This window comes from Coturnix japonica, chromosome 5 (assembly GCF_001577835.2).
Source record: "Coturnix japonica isolate 7356 chromosome 5, Coturnix japonica 2.1, whole genome shotgun sequence".
Taxonomy (NCBI): Eukaryota; Metazoa; Chordata; class Aves; order Galliformes; family Phasianidae; genus Coturnix; species Coturnix japonica.
The window spans coordinates 40725955-40743459 of record NC_029520.1 but is presented as its reverse complement, the minus strand read 5'-3'; the positions used below and the strand labels follow the sequence as shown (position 1 = coordinate 40743459).

At 41.5% G+C, this 17505-nt stretch overlaps 1 protein-coding gene across 3 annotated transcripts in view; it reads left to right on the top strand.

Moving 5' to 3' along the window:
- Positions 1 to 17505, top strand: part of ITPK1 (inositol-tetrakisphosphate 1-kinase) — a 118685-nt gene that overhangs the window by 89823 nt on the left and 11357 nt on the right. For all 3 annotated transcript variants that reach the window (XM_015865245.1, XM_032444851.1, XM_032444850.1), the window contains 5 exons: positions 7789 to 7887; positions 9673 to 9713; positions 13252 to 13417; positions 15321 to 15388; positions 16843 to 17005. In XM_015865245.1, coding sequence (XP_015720731.1) covers positions 7789 to 7887; positions 9673 to 9713; positions 13252 to 13417; positions 15321 to 15388; positions 16843 to 17005 — 537 coding nt within the window. The remainder of the gene's footprint in view (positions 1 to 7788; positions 7888 to 9672; positions 9714 to 13251; positions 13418 to 15320; positions 15389 to 16842; positions 17006 to 17505) is intronic.

Sequence of the window (17505 nt, the reverse complement as noted above, 5' to 3'; positions counted from 1 at the left end):
GTCTTTGCTTTTTTTTTCTTTCTGGTGTTAAATAAAAATAGCTGTAGCTTGTTTGTTTAAAGTTATTTCTTCTTGGTGGGTTCAAAGTGGGCCCTGTCCACTCCACTTAGGAGAAGCCATCAAGTCGCAGCTGTGCCTAACAGCCTTTGGATGTGAGCCATGTTCCAGCTGTGCCCATGGCAGGCAAGTGCAGAACTGGACCTTCTGAGATGAAAACCAGCGTTCTGTTAGGAAGATTATGTTGTTTTTTTAAGCGGCTCAGAATTGCCTACAGCCTCTTCTTCAAATGTTATAGATTCAAAAATGCAGAATATTGATTTGGTTGTTCCTTCCACCCCACAAAGTGAACCATGAGCATTGTAGGAGATCAACATTCATCATGTTTGCTAATCTGAACAAAGACATTGTGAGAACAGGAAGTTACCTTTTTGTCTCATGTAGATTTAGGGTTTGAGTCATTTGCATATGTTGTTGATTTACTTGGGTTTCTCCATCCTTGTTTAAAGATATATTTGTCTCAGACTAAACAGTTATTTCGCCTGTTGTTACTGAAATACTACATTGTTTTCCTTCATTTAATGATGCAGTGAGGAAACCATCACTAGCACGCACTTTTGTTCTGGGAAGCTGCTTTGCATAATGAAATACAAGTGAAAACAGTGGTCACTATGTCTCTGAAAAATCCTTTTGGCCTCACAGCCCTGAGGTGGCCCCAGGTTGTTAGGTTTGAGCTAGATCTGCAAAATGACTGGTGATGCTCTGCTCAGTTGCTGTCAGCCTCGCTCACTAATACAGTGATAGTGACGTGCTTCTCCAATTGGTGTTATCTCAACATCTTGTTGTGTTCTATAGATGTGCATATAAGCTCTTGCACTGCATGGTGTGTTCATACACACGTGAGATGGTGAGGCAGTAAGGACTAAGTAGTTGTTCACATTTTCACCTTAGATTTCTGAGTGTGAATAGCATCCTGCTGCTGCTCTGCTGTGAACTGAATTTCTTACATATGTCAATTGACTGTGAGGTTCCTTGCTGCCGCTACCTGCTCAGACACATGAGGGCCCTTGTGCTAATGCCTTTCCTTCAAGTTCCAAGGTGTACTGTGTAACAAAGTATTTGCACAAAATCTGATGCTCCCTGGCCATGTTCAAGCAGTGTGTGGTTATACTGGTGAGTGCAGACCGCCATCTGCTGCTCTCACCCACCATCTAGGTGAGTGGTTTACAGACCAGTATCCTACCAACTCCTGTCCTGGATGTATGTAGTTTGAGGATGGGAATTTGGGTTGGAAATGGTTTTGTACTATTCTTAAGTTTCTTGGCTCAGTATTTGGGTGGAGGAAGCTTGAAATAAGCTGCACTGAACCATCAGTGCAAGTGGTATTTCTTGTAATTGGACACTGGCTCTTAGTTCTGAGACACATTTATCATTCCACATACTAAAGTAGTACGTGTTGGAAAGAGTGCTAAACTCAGAGGCTTTTCTTGCTTCAGAATGGCAGTCATTACTGTAACTAGGCTATTTGGGTAATTATGTGAAACACAACACATAGACATCACTGCTCAGAGACAGTTGAGTGGCCTTCAAATGGGGTTCAGGTGTTCACATAGAACCTTATATTTTCATTTTGAAATAGAGCAGGCTTACGGTGTGGATTTGCATTGTCTGTCTTCAGGAAATCCCTTTAGGGTTTCACAGATACCAGTATTCCAAAGCTGGGGTTTTGAGCAGGACATTATTGGGATAAAAATGCAGATGAATTCTTCTTTGAGCTTGCCAAATAATCCAGTTCATTTTCTTGCTGAGGAAAATGGCTTTCATTCTTCCCATATCACTAGAAACATTCCAGCCTGTAAAATGATCTCCTGACTTTTTGGTACAGCTTCGTCACTATACAGAATAAATCTTAACAGTTTCAGCATAGGTGGTTCTAGCAGGTTTTCTCTAAACTTTGTTATGATTTTTGGTTAAGATTGTTCTTTACACAGCACCTTAGAAGCACCAGGAGGTTATATCCTTCTTCTGGAAAGTGGGTCCATTTATCCCGTTTTTGTGTAGCCACGTGTGCCCAAGTGACTTCATGAGAGCCTCTGTATGTGCTGCTACTGAGAAACCTGAAAAGCAGGAGGAGGAGGAAGCCTGTAGGTAGTCCACTTGTGGTTAATCCTCCTAAATTGCTGGAAAAAAGGCTTTAATTCTGGGGTACAGTAAGAATGTAGTATAGCCAAAGTGCTGAATTTTACAAGCACCTGAAATAATGTATTTTAAAAATAGAGGTGAGAGAGGGGAAGCATAGAAGAGTTGTGCTGTCTCAGTTCAAATGCAAAGCTTTCTGTCCCTTGTGTTTGCATGGTGGTGGGTAACTGCTCTTACCCACTGAAATATTAGGTAATTTGGTGATCAACACACATCTCCCAGTTGTTCCTCTGATCTGTCTCCTTAATGGGATGAGATAATTTTTCACCTCTGAACTTGTTGCATTTCCGTGAGCTCACATTGCTGGCAGTGCCAGTGAGTGAGTTTCACAATACGTCTGTTTTAACTTAAGGCAAGTCTGTAGCTGCACTGGTGTGCTTCCAAATACCCTTGAGGCTTAATCACAATGAGTAAGCTGAATGTTTGCAAATTGCTTCTTTCAACCTAACTGCCCGAGAAAGGCGAATTCCTTTCTTGGGAATCAGAAAGGAGCACCCTTTTTAGTGAGGAAACTGGGCATAAGATGAAAATCTAGATTTAAAAGATTGGAGAGAACACCATGCAGATCATAGCTTTGCGAAATGGTTATCTGTGAAGAAGGGCTCAGCAGGGGAACCTGGGGGGACAGCCATCAGATTGCCTTTACTTTGACTTTCTCCTTTATATAAACTTCTGTCGTTGCTCTCTAATGTAAGCCAAATTCATTATTTTCAAAAGCTGTAACTAGAACTCCTAAACTGCATGTGAATGGCAGGTTCCTTGGGAGTCTTTGAATACTTGTTTATATTCAGTTATGAGATTTCCTCACTTGGCCCAAATGCTTCAAAATCACCAGTTTATTAGACATGAAGACTGTTGCTTCTGCATATGTTCCATTTACCATAGTCAGTGCACAATTCCTTGTATTTAAAGCACTGGCAAAGTTAGCATCATGCCCCCAAAGGTAATTTTGCTCTGCCCTCTTGTGTCTTTGGAATATGCTGCTAAGAACACTCCGGATACAGCTGTTTCATTATAAGAATTGGAATTTTCCCCCTCCAGACTTAAAATCACAGAATGACCCGGGTTGGAAGGGACCTCAAGGATTATGTAAAAGTAAAAGGCTTAATCCCATGATTATCTGGCTATAATTTGATTCTTCAGTGACACTTATGAATCAATGTATATTTGAGCTAAATCTGCTCTGCCAATATTTCACATAAACATAAATTTCTGAAGGGAGGCAAAAACAACTATTTATTTTTATAGAAGCTTAAGCATCTTCAAGTCACAGAACCAACTGTTCTATTAGAGATTGGCTTTTCACACTAAAATGGGAAGTTCCGAGTTTGATAAGGTCTGCTGTAGATCTTTTAAATAGCGTAAAGCTTAACATTTGCTCTTTGAGCATTTGGTGGTAATTGATCTAAGCCAGTCCTGATTTTGACACAGGTGTTGTCCTAGTTATCTTAATGAGCATTTACAGCAGAGACCAGCACTTTTCAAGAGCAGCTTTGTCATTTTTCTGTAGGAAGTTATGTGTGATATGGAGATTGTGCCCCTCATTTCTTCAGGAAACAACTGATAGCCTTTCCAGCCTCAGAGAGAAATTCAAGAGTGCTCTATTTGTAGTTGCTAAACAGAATTAGGGGTCACACTTTTCCAGTATCTCTCTTGGGATTTTGGTTGCTGATGTTCAATCTGAAGCTTTAAACAGGTAGTTTGTTCAGCAGGTGTAATGGCCTTGGTGACATCAAAAGTTCTTTTCCTTTAAACTCACCTTAATGTAACTTCTTAAGTCGTCCCAGCCCCACAGAGAGGCAAAAACTTCTTCCTCTTTGCAAATGGGAACTCTGAGATAAGATGTGGCTGGTGGTCATGGTCTCATGGCATAGAATTGCTGGTGTTGACTGTAAGTATCTGTTCTTCAGTGTGTGTCCCTGCATTAGGTAGATGATGAATTACTAGGCTGAGAGAATTACAACGTAGGAACATGTGTTGAGACTGTGAATCTGAAGTTTAATAGGTAATGGCACCCTCAAGGTTCACTTCTAGCCACAGGTTTTAAGCTATTCTTGCAGACAATCTGTGAGCCTGAACTGTTCTTTTTTAAAATCCTTTTCTTGGGGAAAGGAAATGCACTTTTTAATTCATGAATGCATAACAATCGACCTGCAGTTCATTTTTTGTTGTTTTAGGTCTCCAAAGTTGCAAATACCACAGAAATCTGAATAGGAAAATATTTAATGGTTTGTCTTGTTCTTATAGTTTAGGCTTTTTTTGCAGCTGCCTATGTGTCAGTACTTCATAACCATTTATAGTACAAGGACCATTGATCCTCATTGAATACCATCCAGGGTCTGTCTTGTATGGTGCTGTCACGGTGGTTTCCATTTATTATCACATAAGGTTTGGTTAAACTGAGAACATTACTCTTATTGGCCCTTTATTTGATTTATCTACTTGCTGCATGGCAGTGTGTATTCATCGCTGGACTTCTCATACCTTCAGAAATGGCAGTTAACAAAGTTTAACATAGAGAAGAAATGGGGATGGGATGGGGAAGAAATGTAGAAAGTTCAAAAGAAAGAGGGGAGGAAGCCACCTGAGATCATGTAATCACAAAGAGAGAAGAGTATAAGGAATATGTAGAAAGCAGAACACTACAAACTATGTACCAAGTCGTACCATAAATTTAAGGACAAAGATAGCAGGAGGGATACAGTGATATTTTGACCTTACATTTAAATACGACGTGTTGTTTCTAACAACAAACGCTACAGATGTTTTTGGTATGTGTCTGAAGCAAGAGCTGAACTGTGCCAAGTCTGAGCAGCCCTTCCTCATTGCTGTCAGGTTGGTAGCTGTGAGTTGACATGGCCTACCTGTAGGGCCAAGGTTCTAAGGGCAGGTCTCTGACAGACCACCGGGCACTTGGAGAAAATGAAGAAATATAACTTTGTAACCGTGCCCTACAAAAGTATGTAGCCTCTTTTATCACTGCACTCCTCTAACACGTGGAGATTTTCCTTTCTGATATCTTTGTTCACTAAAGGCCGTGTGAAGATGGGGCTGATAATGATAGTTATCTGCTGGTTGTGTGACTCGAAGCATGCACCCACTGTGAGGAGGAAGTTCCTGAGTTTTGCTTTCCAATCTGAACTGGAGAGTATAGAAATTGTGTTTGTAACAGTCTCCTGAGAACTAAGGGCACTTGTGCATCACCAAAGATGGAAGATGCGGTAGCCTTTTCCAAGGAGTCCAGGTCAACACAGAGTTGGTGGTATGGCCAGACTTTGGTCTTTCATTCTCACCTCTAGACTGTTGTGCTCATTTGTTTGTATGTTTATTGTTTCCTTTTTAACAATGGTTCCCTATGGTGACTGGTCACTACTGGCTTGGGAAGAGGCAGCAGCAGCATCTTGCACCCAACTTGTGCTCTGTAGGATTTTGCTGTAGCTGCTGTCTGCTGTGGGAGGTGAAGGGAAAGTTATATGTGCCTGTGGCTATTTGCTGCACCACATGGAGCGTATGGTGTAATTTTGTGCTGATTAAACCCAGTTTTGAGATTGAGCCTCAGACATAGAATTGTATGCCTATCCTGAACCTCAGGGCAGAAAAGGTGTAGTGAGACTGTGCTCACTTTGATAGTAGGAGCTCAGTGATGTAAGAAAGCTTCAGAGTTTGTTTGCCACCTTTGGAAGGAAGTAAGGATCATCACTGACTGATGGAGAACTTCTATAAACTGACAGCCACCTTCAGAACTGCAGTTAAACTCAGAGCGGCACTTCTAGCTGTAGGCTGTATTGAAATCTTGGGTTGGTGTTGTTTGTCCTCAGGTCTAGCTGTGAATTAATGGTTTGTTCTAGCAGCTTTAGTGAGATAGAATTGCCTTCTTGGTGGAGAAAATGCCATTGCTGTGCAAATTCTGCAGGAGCACTTTGAGATGCTAAGAGTCTTCTCTGATAATTTTTGTTGAGCCAGGTGGTCTTTTCTAAGTGCAGTGTCAAAGAGATTACTGTTTGTCCCTTCCTTCATCTCCCCATGCAAGTGTCATGTAATCGGCAGGAGCACTGAAACCTTACTGTCTCCGATTGCTGTTTGCAGGGGAGAGCAATGGAGGGAGGTGAGATGAAACCATACGTCCCTCTTCATTTGCGCTCCGAAGGCAAAGTTATTTGTGAGCCGTAAGCATATGGGTGGGAGAGCTGCCAAGGCAAAGTTGCTCCCAAGTATCTGTAAACTAAATCTGATTCCTTAAATTCATCCAACTAAGGAACTTTCTTTCACTCTGGCAAAGGCTTGTAAATATTGCAGTACCTGTCACTTTTGGATGCTGCTTTCTGTTTTCATAGCAGCAAACTGAAAACTTTGAAGTCTGGGATGTTTTGTTTAAGTTTCTAAAGGTTGACCTCAAAGCATCGATGTTTCTGCTCCTTTCAGGATGTATGAAAATAGTCTTTTCAGAGAAAAATTCTCGTGGCAACAGTATTGCTAATGGCTAGAGTTCTCGTATGTTCTCAGAGCACTGAAGCAGCTATTGAGATCTGTATATCAAAGTATAAAAAGTTCTGCCTCTCTTTTATTTTCAGTGTTGCTGTTTCCCCTTCTGTATGAGAGAAAATGCATAAATGTATACTTAAAATGAAAAGCATTAATCCTGACAGCGCTTATTAAGTAGCTTCTAAATATGCAGTACTCTGAGAGTATATAGTTGATTTTAGCTGGGGTTTTAATTTACATGTACTTCCTAAATTCTGCATAGCATAGCCTCCACCTGTTTGGGTTCTCTGTGCTCACTGGGATTGATGTTGATGTTAGTAGGGCATGTTTTTGCTTATTTTCAAGAAAAAATGCTGGCCAATACAAACCTGTGACTTGAGTTTGCTGGGTATAGTTGTTTCCATCAGGTATAAAGGTTTCACATGGTGTCCCTTGAAATAAGTCCTATAAATGAGTTTTGGCAAGCCCATTCTAAACTGTGGTTCCATATTGTCAGCTGGCTTGAGTTATGACTCATTTGTGACTCCAAAGTCAATCTGTCCATAGTTAAAACTCAGTGGACACAGTATTTTAAGACGGTCCCTTTTGAGGAGCTAATTTAGGTGGTTCCTCTTGTCATGCATTGCTTTCATGACAGAGATGTCTCAATCAACAGTGAGATGTATTGCATGTCTCTCACCTTGCCTGAAATACATCCACACTGGAATCTGCTGCGTGAGTGGCACTCCAGTAATCCCTGCTTTGAGAGACTGCCTGCTCCCACCACGCTTGCTAACCATACAGGCTTCTGTAAAATGCTAAAAGCTAACATCCGTATGTCTTTTTACTTCATTGGCTACAGCTTGTGCAGTCATGTATTTCTGAGTGAGTAATGGTTTTTGCCTACCTACTAGAGAAAATGTAGGCCTTATATATTTCCATCTTAGTGTGTCCAAAAATTGGCCTTGTATCTTCTGAAATGTTTCTAGAATTGCAAATTCATGTTTGGCTGGTAGTCATTCTGATGCTTTAATATCAACTGGTAAAGCATAGCTGTCTATCAAGAGCCTGTAAATATGCAGCTGAGAAGCTAAACCCCTGGTGTTAATTTGGGCTCTTTTTGTCTTGCAGATGAGAGAATCTGTTCACCACCCTTTATGGAGCTGACAAGTGCCTGTGGAGAAGATACCTTGCAGCTTATAGAGAAGAATGGATTGGCATTCCCATTCAGTATGTATATGGATTTTTAGTTGATGTTTAAGTTAGGTTTGGAATATTGCACAGGCTCCCCAAGAACATCGTGGCCAACATTGCAGGAGAGTGTTTCATTGCCAGGGTGTACAGGCTGTTGAAACCTTCAGATGCTCTAAAGCAGTTTTCCACCACTCCTCCCTTTCCATGGTTCAAGCTGCAAATTATAATTTTGGGGGGTGGAAGAAAGAGTGTGAAATGTATACCACAAGCTCCAAGGGCCTACAGTCTCAAATAGCTGCTGTGTTCTTGTTGTGCTTTTTAGCAGGTTTTGCTGTAGGGCTTGTGCTTTAATTTATTCCTTAATTTGATTGTTTCTGGTATTAAGTGAGCTGAATTGGTTAGTTGATGTTTGTTCCCTTGGTGTTTGCCTCATTTGTTAGGTTCAGAGGTAAAGTTGTGTGGAAAAAACATCTTTTGCCCTCGCTGCCATTGCTCTCCTAAAGGAGATAGGTCTCCTGAAATTAAACTGGAAAGTGGGAATTTAGAGCCCACTGAATGGCTTTGACATCCCTTCCTCACCCCATGTACACTGTCTTCTCTATACAGGCTGGCTAGTGATGGTCCTGTATTGTATCAAGCAGCATAACCTGTGTACACACAGAGGGTGGTGACGCACCAGAACAGGTTGCCCAGAGATGTGGATGCCCCATCCCTGAAGGCATTCGAGGCCAGGCTGGATGTGGCTCTGGGCAGCCTGGTCTGGTGGTTGGCAACCCTGCCCATGGCAGGGAGGTTGAAACTGGATGATCATTATGGTCCTTTTCAACCCAGGCCATTCTATGATTCTTTGTATTCAGAAGGCCTGAGTCAGTCCCTGTAAGTGATGATAAAATTAAAAAAAAATAAAGAAATAACGAGTGACATCGTGGGAATGCTTTTTCCAGATTCTTTTATTTAATTTCTTTTCCTAAATTATCCTGCTTTCCAGAGTGTGTGTCTGTAAGACATCATGCACCACTTTCCAAAATGTCCAATTATAACTTATTTTGGACTCTAGTGCAGGTCATCTACTTTTCATATCTGCCTGTCCTCTTGCCTGGAAGGTTTATTCTTCCAACAGCCCCCAAAGAAGTCTTGTCCCATCCATCTCCTCACTGCATGCAAGTTTTATCTCCTCTGACTAGCATAAAATCATCTTTGCACATCATGTGGCTCCCAGGATCTTCAGCTCTTTCCTGGTTTCATAGCAGCAGGAGCAGATAAGAAATATGGAAAAGAAACTGCTGAGCTCTCTCTGCTTCTTGGTCTCCCTCCATGATTTCCTGTGAAAAAATATGCTGTGTCTTTGTTTGGTTCAGACCATTTGGTCTCCAGCCCTTCCCCAGGAAGAGGGAAGCAAGAAAAGCAGTTGGTTTCCAATGTAACCCAGCTCCCTTGTTTTCAGGACAGTGGGTTTTTTGTGCTACATGTAAATTTTTACAGCCTCAGGCAAAACCACAAATGTTGGTAAAGTCAATGTAAAGTAGCCCTCTGAGTGGGCAGGATGGCAGTTCCAGTGGTGGCACTAACTCTTGAGCTTTCCACCTCTGTCTCACCCTACAAATGACCAATGTTTGCACCTCAGTTCCAGGAGGTGGGTGAGAGAGCAGAGGTTGGAGCAAGCAAAGCTTTGCAGTGACTGAGGATGCTGTTCAAGCAGTGGCTGTCAGTGTTATCTGGTACAGTCAGTGCCTCCAGTGATTGTAAGTGTGGGTGGGTATGGATTTGTAAGGGTTTTGTGTGTCCTGTCTCAGTGGTGCTTTTTTCTTCTTTTTAATTTAGTTTGTAAAACCAGAGTGGCCCATGGAACCAACTCTCATGAGGTGAGTTAAAAACTCTTGTAGCTCTGCTTCCACTCCCCTTGCTGTTTGGTGCTTTCTGATTCCTTAGGAGGGCAGAATGAGGGCTATGCCCAAACCACTCACCTTCCCACACATCTTATTGGGTTTAATAACACCAGTATTTTTTATGTGTATCTGAAAGACAGCCAAATCTGTTTTCAACCTCCTGACATAAAAGCTTGTCATAGCAGTTTCAAGCTACACCCATCTTACAGCCCATTTAAGGGCTGACTACCACTGGGGAAGGATCTCTTTCTGGAGATCCCTCCTTTTTGGAGTTTTCTACCTAGATCCTCAGATACAGGTAAACATTTCGTCCTTGATTGTGTCTTTTTCACCATGATAATCTTTCTGACTATAACACCCATAAAGTACCGTCCTAACTGTTCTGCTTGTCCAACTGTGCACTTGCTTCCAACAGTTTGTAGTCAGACTCTGTCTGCAAGGCATCTCCTTTGTCAGCCTCTCATCTGGCTGGAGGTTACACCACGATGTGGGGGTTTCTGCCCTACTATGCTTCCCCTCCAAAACATACATAATACTGGTGAGAAATGGTTTTGTGCTGCAGATGAAGCAAAGAGGTGAATAAAGGCTGGCCGTTTCCTATTGGAACTACAGGAATAGCAAATAGTGTCTGTTTCCAGGCATGTTCAGTTGAAATAATGTGGTTGAAGCTGTGGGAAGAACAGAACTGGTAGCATTATCTGCTTTTCCACGTTCCCGTAAGGCAATTGCAGTTAAAATGGTTCTGTATTCCTGGAAGGAGTGCATTCTCTGTGAGCTTAGCTTCCTCTAAATTTAGGCAAGTTGAGTCCTGATTTAATTCTTTTCCATTTGTGCTTCTTGCCTTCCTGCATACCACAGCTCAGTTTTGAGAATCCTGTCCTCCCTGCTGGCTCCAAGAACGCCTGGCTTCCTTTGTTAGCAACATGGTCATGGTTCCAGGTTTCCCAGCTGCTCCTTAAATGTGCAGTATGTTGCTGCAGCATCTCTGGGAAGTGAAGGCCCTAAAGTAAAATGCCAGTCTAGATGAACAGAGTGCCTACAGCTGAACTTTTGAATAGACAAGGCTTTTAAAAACGTAGCTAGGTTTTTCATTAAAGCTTAGTTTGGATCATTTTACAAGCATGACAGGCAGATCTGTTAGTTTGCTGGAGCAGCTGCTATGAATTTTTGCTGTCATTCTTGAGAGCACTTGGGACTGGATCGTTAATGAATTTAAGACTCAGTTCTCTGTTGGTTTTTCTGTGTAGAGTTCCTCTGCAAGTGCAACCTGGAATGTACGAAGCTTTCAGGGCCTGTCCAATTAGGCTTTGACTTGTGCTTCCCAGGTGAATATTTCCTTTATACAGTGCAGGCATACCATTGCCTCTGCCAGAATTACATTTTCTGAGCAAAAATTAGGCTGAAATATAAGCTGTGTTTTATCACATGAACTTACGGTTAGAGCCAAAAAAGGTCCCCTGGAAAGAAGCCTGAAGTCCAGCATGGCATTTTACATATTTAGTAGTGGTAGTCACTTTTGAAATTGCTGTGTTCTCAGGAGTGATCCAAAAGTATATTTATAATCAGAGAGGAGCTATCTTGTAAATGTTATTTTATGGGCAGTAATGGCAACAGAAGTGTAGGATAAATAGTCTGTTTACGATATAGCCTGTCTAGAAGATAGTAGGTATAGAAGAAATAAATTGTTACATGTTTTATTAATGGCTCCTCCTTTGGCTTTTGGTAATTTACTTAATTTGCTATAGAGATATTCCCACTGCAAAACTGACACTAAAACTAGGATGCAATCTGGCCAGAAATCTGCTTTTCTTCATAAGATGACTATTCAGAAAGATCAAATATTGGCTAACAGGGACAGCTGAAGGTACAGGCTTGAATTTGGGCTTGGTGCCAGCCCTGTCTGGCAAGACTTCACATTTTGCTGTGAAAACACAAACTAGTTAGGTCAGGTGCTGTTAGTATTCATGTCCCATAGTTCCACATGGCTTCTGTACTGCAAATTGCATCAGCCAGCTCAGCACTGGAACCCCACTTCACCAGTACTACTTCTGTTAGAAACTGAACAGAGATGATGCCTAAAGGTTCTCCTTCCCAGCTGCTGGTAGGTCAGAACACAACTGTCCTTTGGTAAAGCTGCTGTAAGACATCAGAGAAAAGAACCATGGTTCTTGCCACCAGTGAAAGGCAAATGATGACAGTGCTGTGAATCATCTTGATGGACAGTGCTGCTGGTTAGGGTAGGTTTTTTGCAGGTTATCACCAGTCATAAGTTCAGTCTGTGTGTCAACCAGCTGGCGTCTGGTGTAATAGAGACAGCGTAAGAGTATCATCTGCACGTAGGCATTGAATGCTTAGAAAATGTTAATCTCCTGAGTCATTGTGCTTATATACAGATGGTTCTGTGATCCTATGTGGTCTACCAGATCAGGAGCAAAGCAGAATATTAAATAGGTAAAGACAAAAAAAAATCTCAGACTTTTAACTATAAAAAGTGTAGTCATTACATCACTTACCATGCCTGTGTTTTTGATTAATAAAACCTATTAAATTACTATTTTTAATACAGGAACAGAGGTGTTATCAAGAATTCTGTATGACAGTACAGTGTACAGAAGTGAGTAGCTGATCACGTATAATATAAAGTAGAAGTGAAAGAGCATAAAGCAGAAAAGTTTCTTTGTAAAATCCTTCCAATTACTATGACTTCAGTAAGATACAGCTAGTGTCAGAAGGTACAAAAACTGACTGGAAGCATACGGTGAGATAACTCATTTACACCATGCTGAGGCAAGAAGCTCCAGTGTTATTCTGTACCTTGCTGTGGACTTGTTGTGGGACCCACAGGAAGTCTCTTAACCTCTCTGGGCTGTTTTACATACCAAGTAAATGATTAGGCCCAAAGAGGACAGGGAGAAAATACTAATATGGATGAAGAAAAGCTCAATTTTTAGAATTTAGAATAATGGGTCAGAACTGAAAATCATTGGCCCCAAATTCTCTGACAGTAAGAGATACTGGGTGCTGGAGAAAGTTATCTGATGATGTGGGTGAAACTCCATTGCTTATGACAATGCAACTGTACTGACCCAAACCACAGGAAATACAGCTGCAGAGTAAAACTTGTATTGTTATTACACAGGCCTACGCCTTCACGCTTCTATTATTCTCATGATAGAAGCTTGTGTTTGTACGGACTTTGTTGGCTGTAATGGTCAAATATTTTATCTCTTTTTTTTCTTCTAAAGCCTTGTGATTCCAGTAGCATGTGTAATAGAAGTGGGTGAATGAAACTATGAGGAGCTGAGAATAAAATTTTCAGTGAAAACTGAAAGCTGTGCTGCCAGCTGTGTCTGAAGAGTTGTGTGTCAGTGAGATGGAATGAAGTAGGACTAGCTGCTGAGAAGGGATCCATCCACACTTAGTGAATGGATACCCACCAGTAGATGTTCCCCCTCAACACTTGTTGGTGAATATAAAGTTATTGAAAGACTTTTGCACAACTCTGTGTTTTCAGATGGCGATCATCTTCAACCAGGAGGGTCTGAAAGCTGTCCGCCCCCCTTGCGTCATCCAGAGCTTCATCAACCACAACGCTGTGCTGTATAAAGTGTTTGTAGTTGGGGAATCCTACACAGTGGTGAAAAGACCATCTTTAAAGAATTTCTCTGCTGGAATCTCAGGTATATAATGCTCTTTTACAAGGAAGTGATCGTTCTTAGAGCCTTAGCAACAAACAGCTCAAAGGAAGCTCAAAAAAATCTTCGAGAAGGTTGATTAAATGAAGACATCTGTTTCTTATATGTTATTTCTTCTGTATTATTTCAGTAAGAAGGAGGATAACTCAAATGCTCTGGAATATATATGAATGACATTTATATAGTAAATATTTATGCAACAATAAGCAGTGTCTTACCTGTTAGAAACAGTGTTTTGTGTAGTGTGGAAGCGTGGAGACAGAGAAATTCTCTGTTTTCCTAGTAAGGTCACATCATTTGTTCCGGAGTTTGTTTATAAATGTGCTTTGGAGAGGATTTCCTGGATTACATGGCTTCAGAACTTCCTTTCCCTATTTTTACCTCGATTATATATGTGTGTTTAAATTAAAAATCACTTGTGCTTACCCCGAAATATGAGGCCCATTGTTGTAAACCCTGGTGCAAGTGTCCTTTGTTTTGTGGATACCGGCTGTTGGAGAACAGGAAGAATGGTCTTGTCAATAAGAACAGTGATCCTCCTCTAAGTCACTAGAGAGCAGTCACGTGAAAGGTTCTCATTAGAAGATTCTAAAACTTTCTGTATGGAAAAAAAATTCCTTCCTCTTGTTGGGCCTGAGATCTCCATTCTGTGGGGCATCAGAAGCAAGAAGGAATTAGCAAGGCATGGATCTCTCTATCAGCGAGCAGAAGGATGAACACAGACAGGGTCCTTTTAGGCAAAGATGTGTCTTTTTCGGGCTGTGCCACACTAAGTGTACACAGGCTGTGAAGGTGCTTGGTGTTCCCTGGAGCTCATGGTGGATAGAGTCCTGCAAACAGAAAAATCCAGCAGGTAGCAGGAGTGAAAGGGATCAAGCTGAAGGAAATGGACAAACAAGTGCCAATTTCCTGTGACTTTTTGTGATTTCTGCTGATCTTAATGTATCAATGTGTGCTCACCATTGTTTCTACACACAAGGACATTGTTAGTTGATGTGGAGTTCAGTAGTATCCTGGTAAAAGACCTTGTCTGTAGGTATGTATGGCAGTAGGTCAGATGTATTTACTTTTGGGTGTGCTGTGTGTCCTGATCAAATGAAACAGGCTGTGTTCATATAAAATACTGTGACTGGCTGTGGTTTTGCTGGAAGACAGTATGTTAAGGCATCTTTTTTAAACTGCTTTTGCTAATATCTCATCCATTAGTGTAAAACCCTAAAGTTGTCTGGAAGCTTATATAAAATAAGTTGGGTGGGCAGGTTAGGATAGGTGTCTGGCCTTCTTTCCACTATCAGTAGAATTCCAAGGGGGCCAGGCTACAAGTACCTACCTAACAGGTCTGACGGTTGCGAGGCACTCCCTGGAGCTGACTGTCTGAAAGTACAGGATCTTTCTGAATGGGAGGAAGAGCAAGGAAGAGTACATAGTGGTCTCAGACTTTAGAGTGGATTTAAGTTTGCTTTTCACAGTTCTCCCATCTTTATCATGCACGGCCCTGTGGCTGCTCTTAAATGTCATGTCAGAGGCCGGCATGCCTTCTGATTTGAGCAGTCACATTGAATGTATCAAAGTGATAGAAATTAACTTCATTATTAATTGATTCTGTTTGATATATGAATCAAAGCTAGTTTTTATTAATGTCTCATAGTTTTGTTTAACTGAGGGCTGAAGTCTGGAAACCACGGTTGTCCTGGGCCGTGTTTAGTTGCCTGTGCTCATGTCCAGGCTGTGGGCAGGAGCACTCTTCAGGGCAGATGGTGCAGGGAACTACCTAGAATTGATCAAGAGTGGATTCCCTGGGCTGCAGTGCCATCTGCTGTTCCTTGCACTCATCCTTTGGAAATTAAAATCCTCTGTACAGTTATTCATAACCTTCTTTTAATTCCAGACAGAGAATCGATATTCTTCAACAGCCACAATGTCTCAAAGCCAGAATCATCATCTGTCTTAACAGCGGTAAGTATACTTGTTCTTTTTCCTCTAGCATAAATGGAAAGTTGTCCAGTCCTTTCATATCAAAGTGCTGGTAGCTAGCAGCTCTCCTTAAGTTGTCTGCTTCCATGTTACTGGCTGAGGTCTGTTCAGTATAATGAACCAGCATGGCTGTGTGTCCCTCTGGTATTCCTTACTAAGCTCTGGTGAGGAAGCACTGATCAGCAGGTCTGTCTGCTACACACCAGGCCTGAACTCCCCAAAGCCAGTGTAGACAAAGGGAAGAAGAGACTTCTGAATACAAATATCTGCCCGTTCCCTGCCTGGAGAGTTTCATAAGCATAAATTCTCCTCAGTTCTGTGAGGAGAGACAAACGGTGACAATTCAGACAAATTGCATTGGACAGAGTCATAGAGGATTATTAGCTGGCTGCGGTGCAGGTTTGGCTGAGCTGCAACCAAAGGACCATTTCTGGGTGTCTTCTGACCCCATGTCTGGGGGTCTTCTGAGTCCAGTCATGCAAGCAGCTGGCACAGATTAATGCTTACATTAACAGACCTTTTAATAAGCTTTATACATATGAATCCAAATAAAGCTTCAGGTACTCACCTGCTGTGAAAGTCACTTTGCGGGACTGAGTCCTTTAAATCTGCGTCTTCAGGTTCTTTTCCATTTCTTGAGCTCTATTTGGGAACAGTTCTGTAGTCAGCAGTGTTTAATTTAAATTGTGTGCAAGACTGATGCACGTGTAAAATTTTAAAGCTGTAACTGTGCTAGTCATAAATCCCTTTGTGGGTAAATTTAAGTTTATGTAGAGAATATGCTCTTGTGAATTACCTGCCACCTCTCTCATACATATACATATTCCATGCACGCTTCTGCAAGCATACCAGTGTGCTTCTGCTGCATAACCTCTGGTTTAAAACGTGAAAAAATTACATCTTCCAGTCATAAATAATCTAAATTATTCTTGATAATACACGTCTGTAGAATAACTTACAGATGAAAATTCATGTGAAAGCTACCCTCTTTGAATTAGCTGCTGCCTTGAAGATACCAGCAGAGTCGTGCTGTATAGTTCAGATGAAACTAGCAGGTACAAGTCTGTCTTATCAGCCCCTCAACACAGGCAGGCCATAATCTACACTGTTATAACAGAAGTATATCCAGAACAGCTGCAGCACAGGGTTAAATTGGCTGAATTTATTTTTCTAAGGTAAAGATTTAGTACTTAAAATTTATTCCTACACTGTCATGTATTTTAAGGAACTACACCAACATGAAACAAAGAACCAGGTGCTTTAGAGTAGGTGAACTTCTGCTGTGTGTGGGATCCTGAATAAGAAGCTCCTGTTGTTTCTCTTTCATGCTACCGGTTCTCTGCAGTTTGGTGGATATGAGTCCTGGAAATGAAATTTAATGTTTGCACTTAAAAGACTGTTTCAGACTGTTAGTAATGTGTCCTTTTCCTCTATAGCTGGATAAAATCGAAGGAGTGTTTGAGCGGCCAGATGATGATGTCATCCGGGAAATCTCCAAGGCACTGCGGCAAGCTCTGGGAGTTTCCCTCTTTGGAATCGATATCATCATTAACAATCAGACCGGGCAGCATGCAGTCATTGATATAAATGCATTCCCAGGTGAGAAAGGCCTTTCCAGTCATGCTGTGCAGAAGCCATGAAGTGTGTACTTAGTGTGAAGTTTTGCTGCCGATGTCTCATATAATTATTTCTCAGGTGGGGAAAGGGAGAGCAACATGCAGAATTGTACTGAAATCAGAAAGTGTTTAATCTAGCAAGGACAAAACCCTAATGCAGATATGGAATGTGCTACTGAAGCAGTAGCTTTTAGGAGATAGAGTCAAAATTTAGTGGCTGGTGTAATGTGGCTTTCATGGTGATGCTCAGGAACTGAAGCACAGGGCTTTGTGCTGGGGCTTGAACTTCCTGGGTCTGTCTTTCATTCTGAAAATGAAGAGAGAAATAATAAATTCTATTTTAAGAGATCCTCCAAGATTATTTTTCTCCAGACTCTGTACCATTAGAAGTGTTAAGGGGGCGGAAGGAGCAAACTGTTCCCTTGAAAATCTCTTCCTGTGCGGATTGATTCCCCCATGGAAAGGTGTCTTGGGCACAAAAGC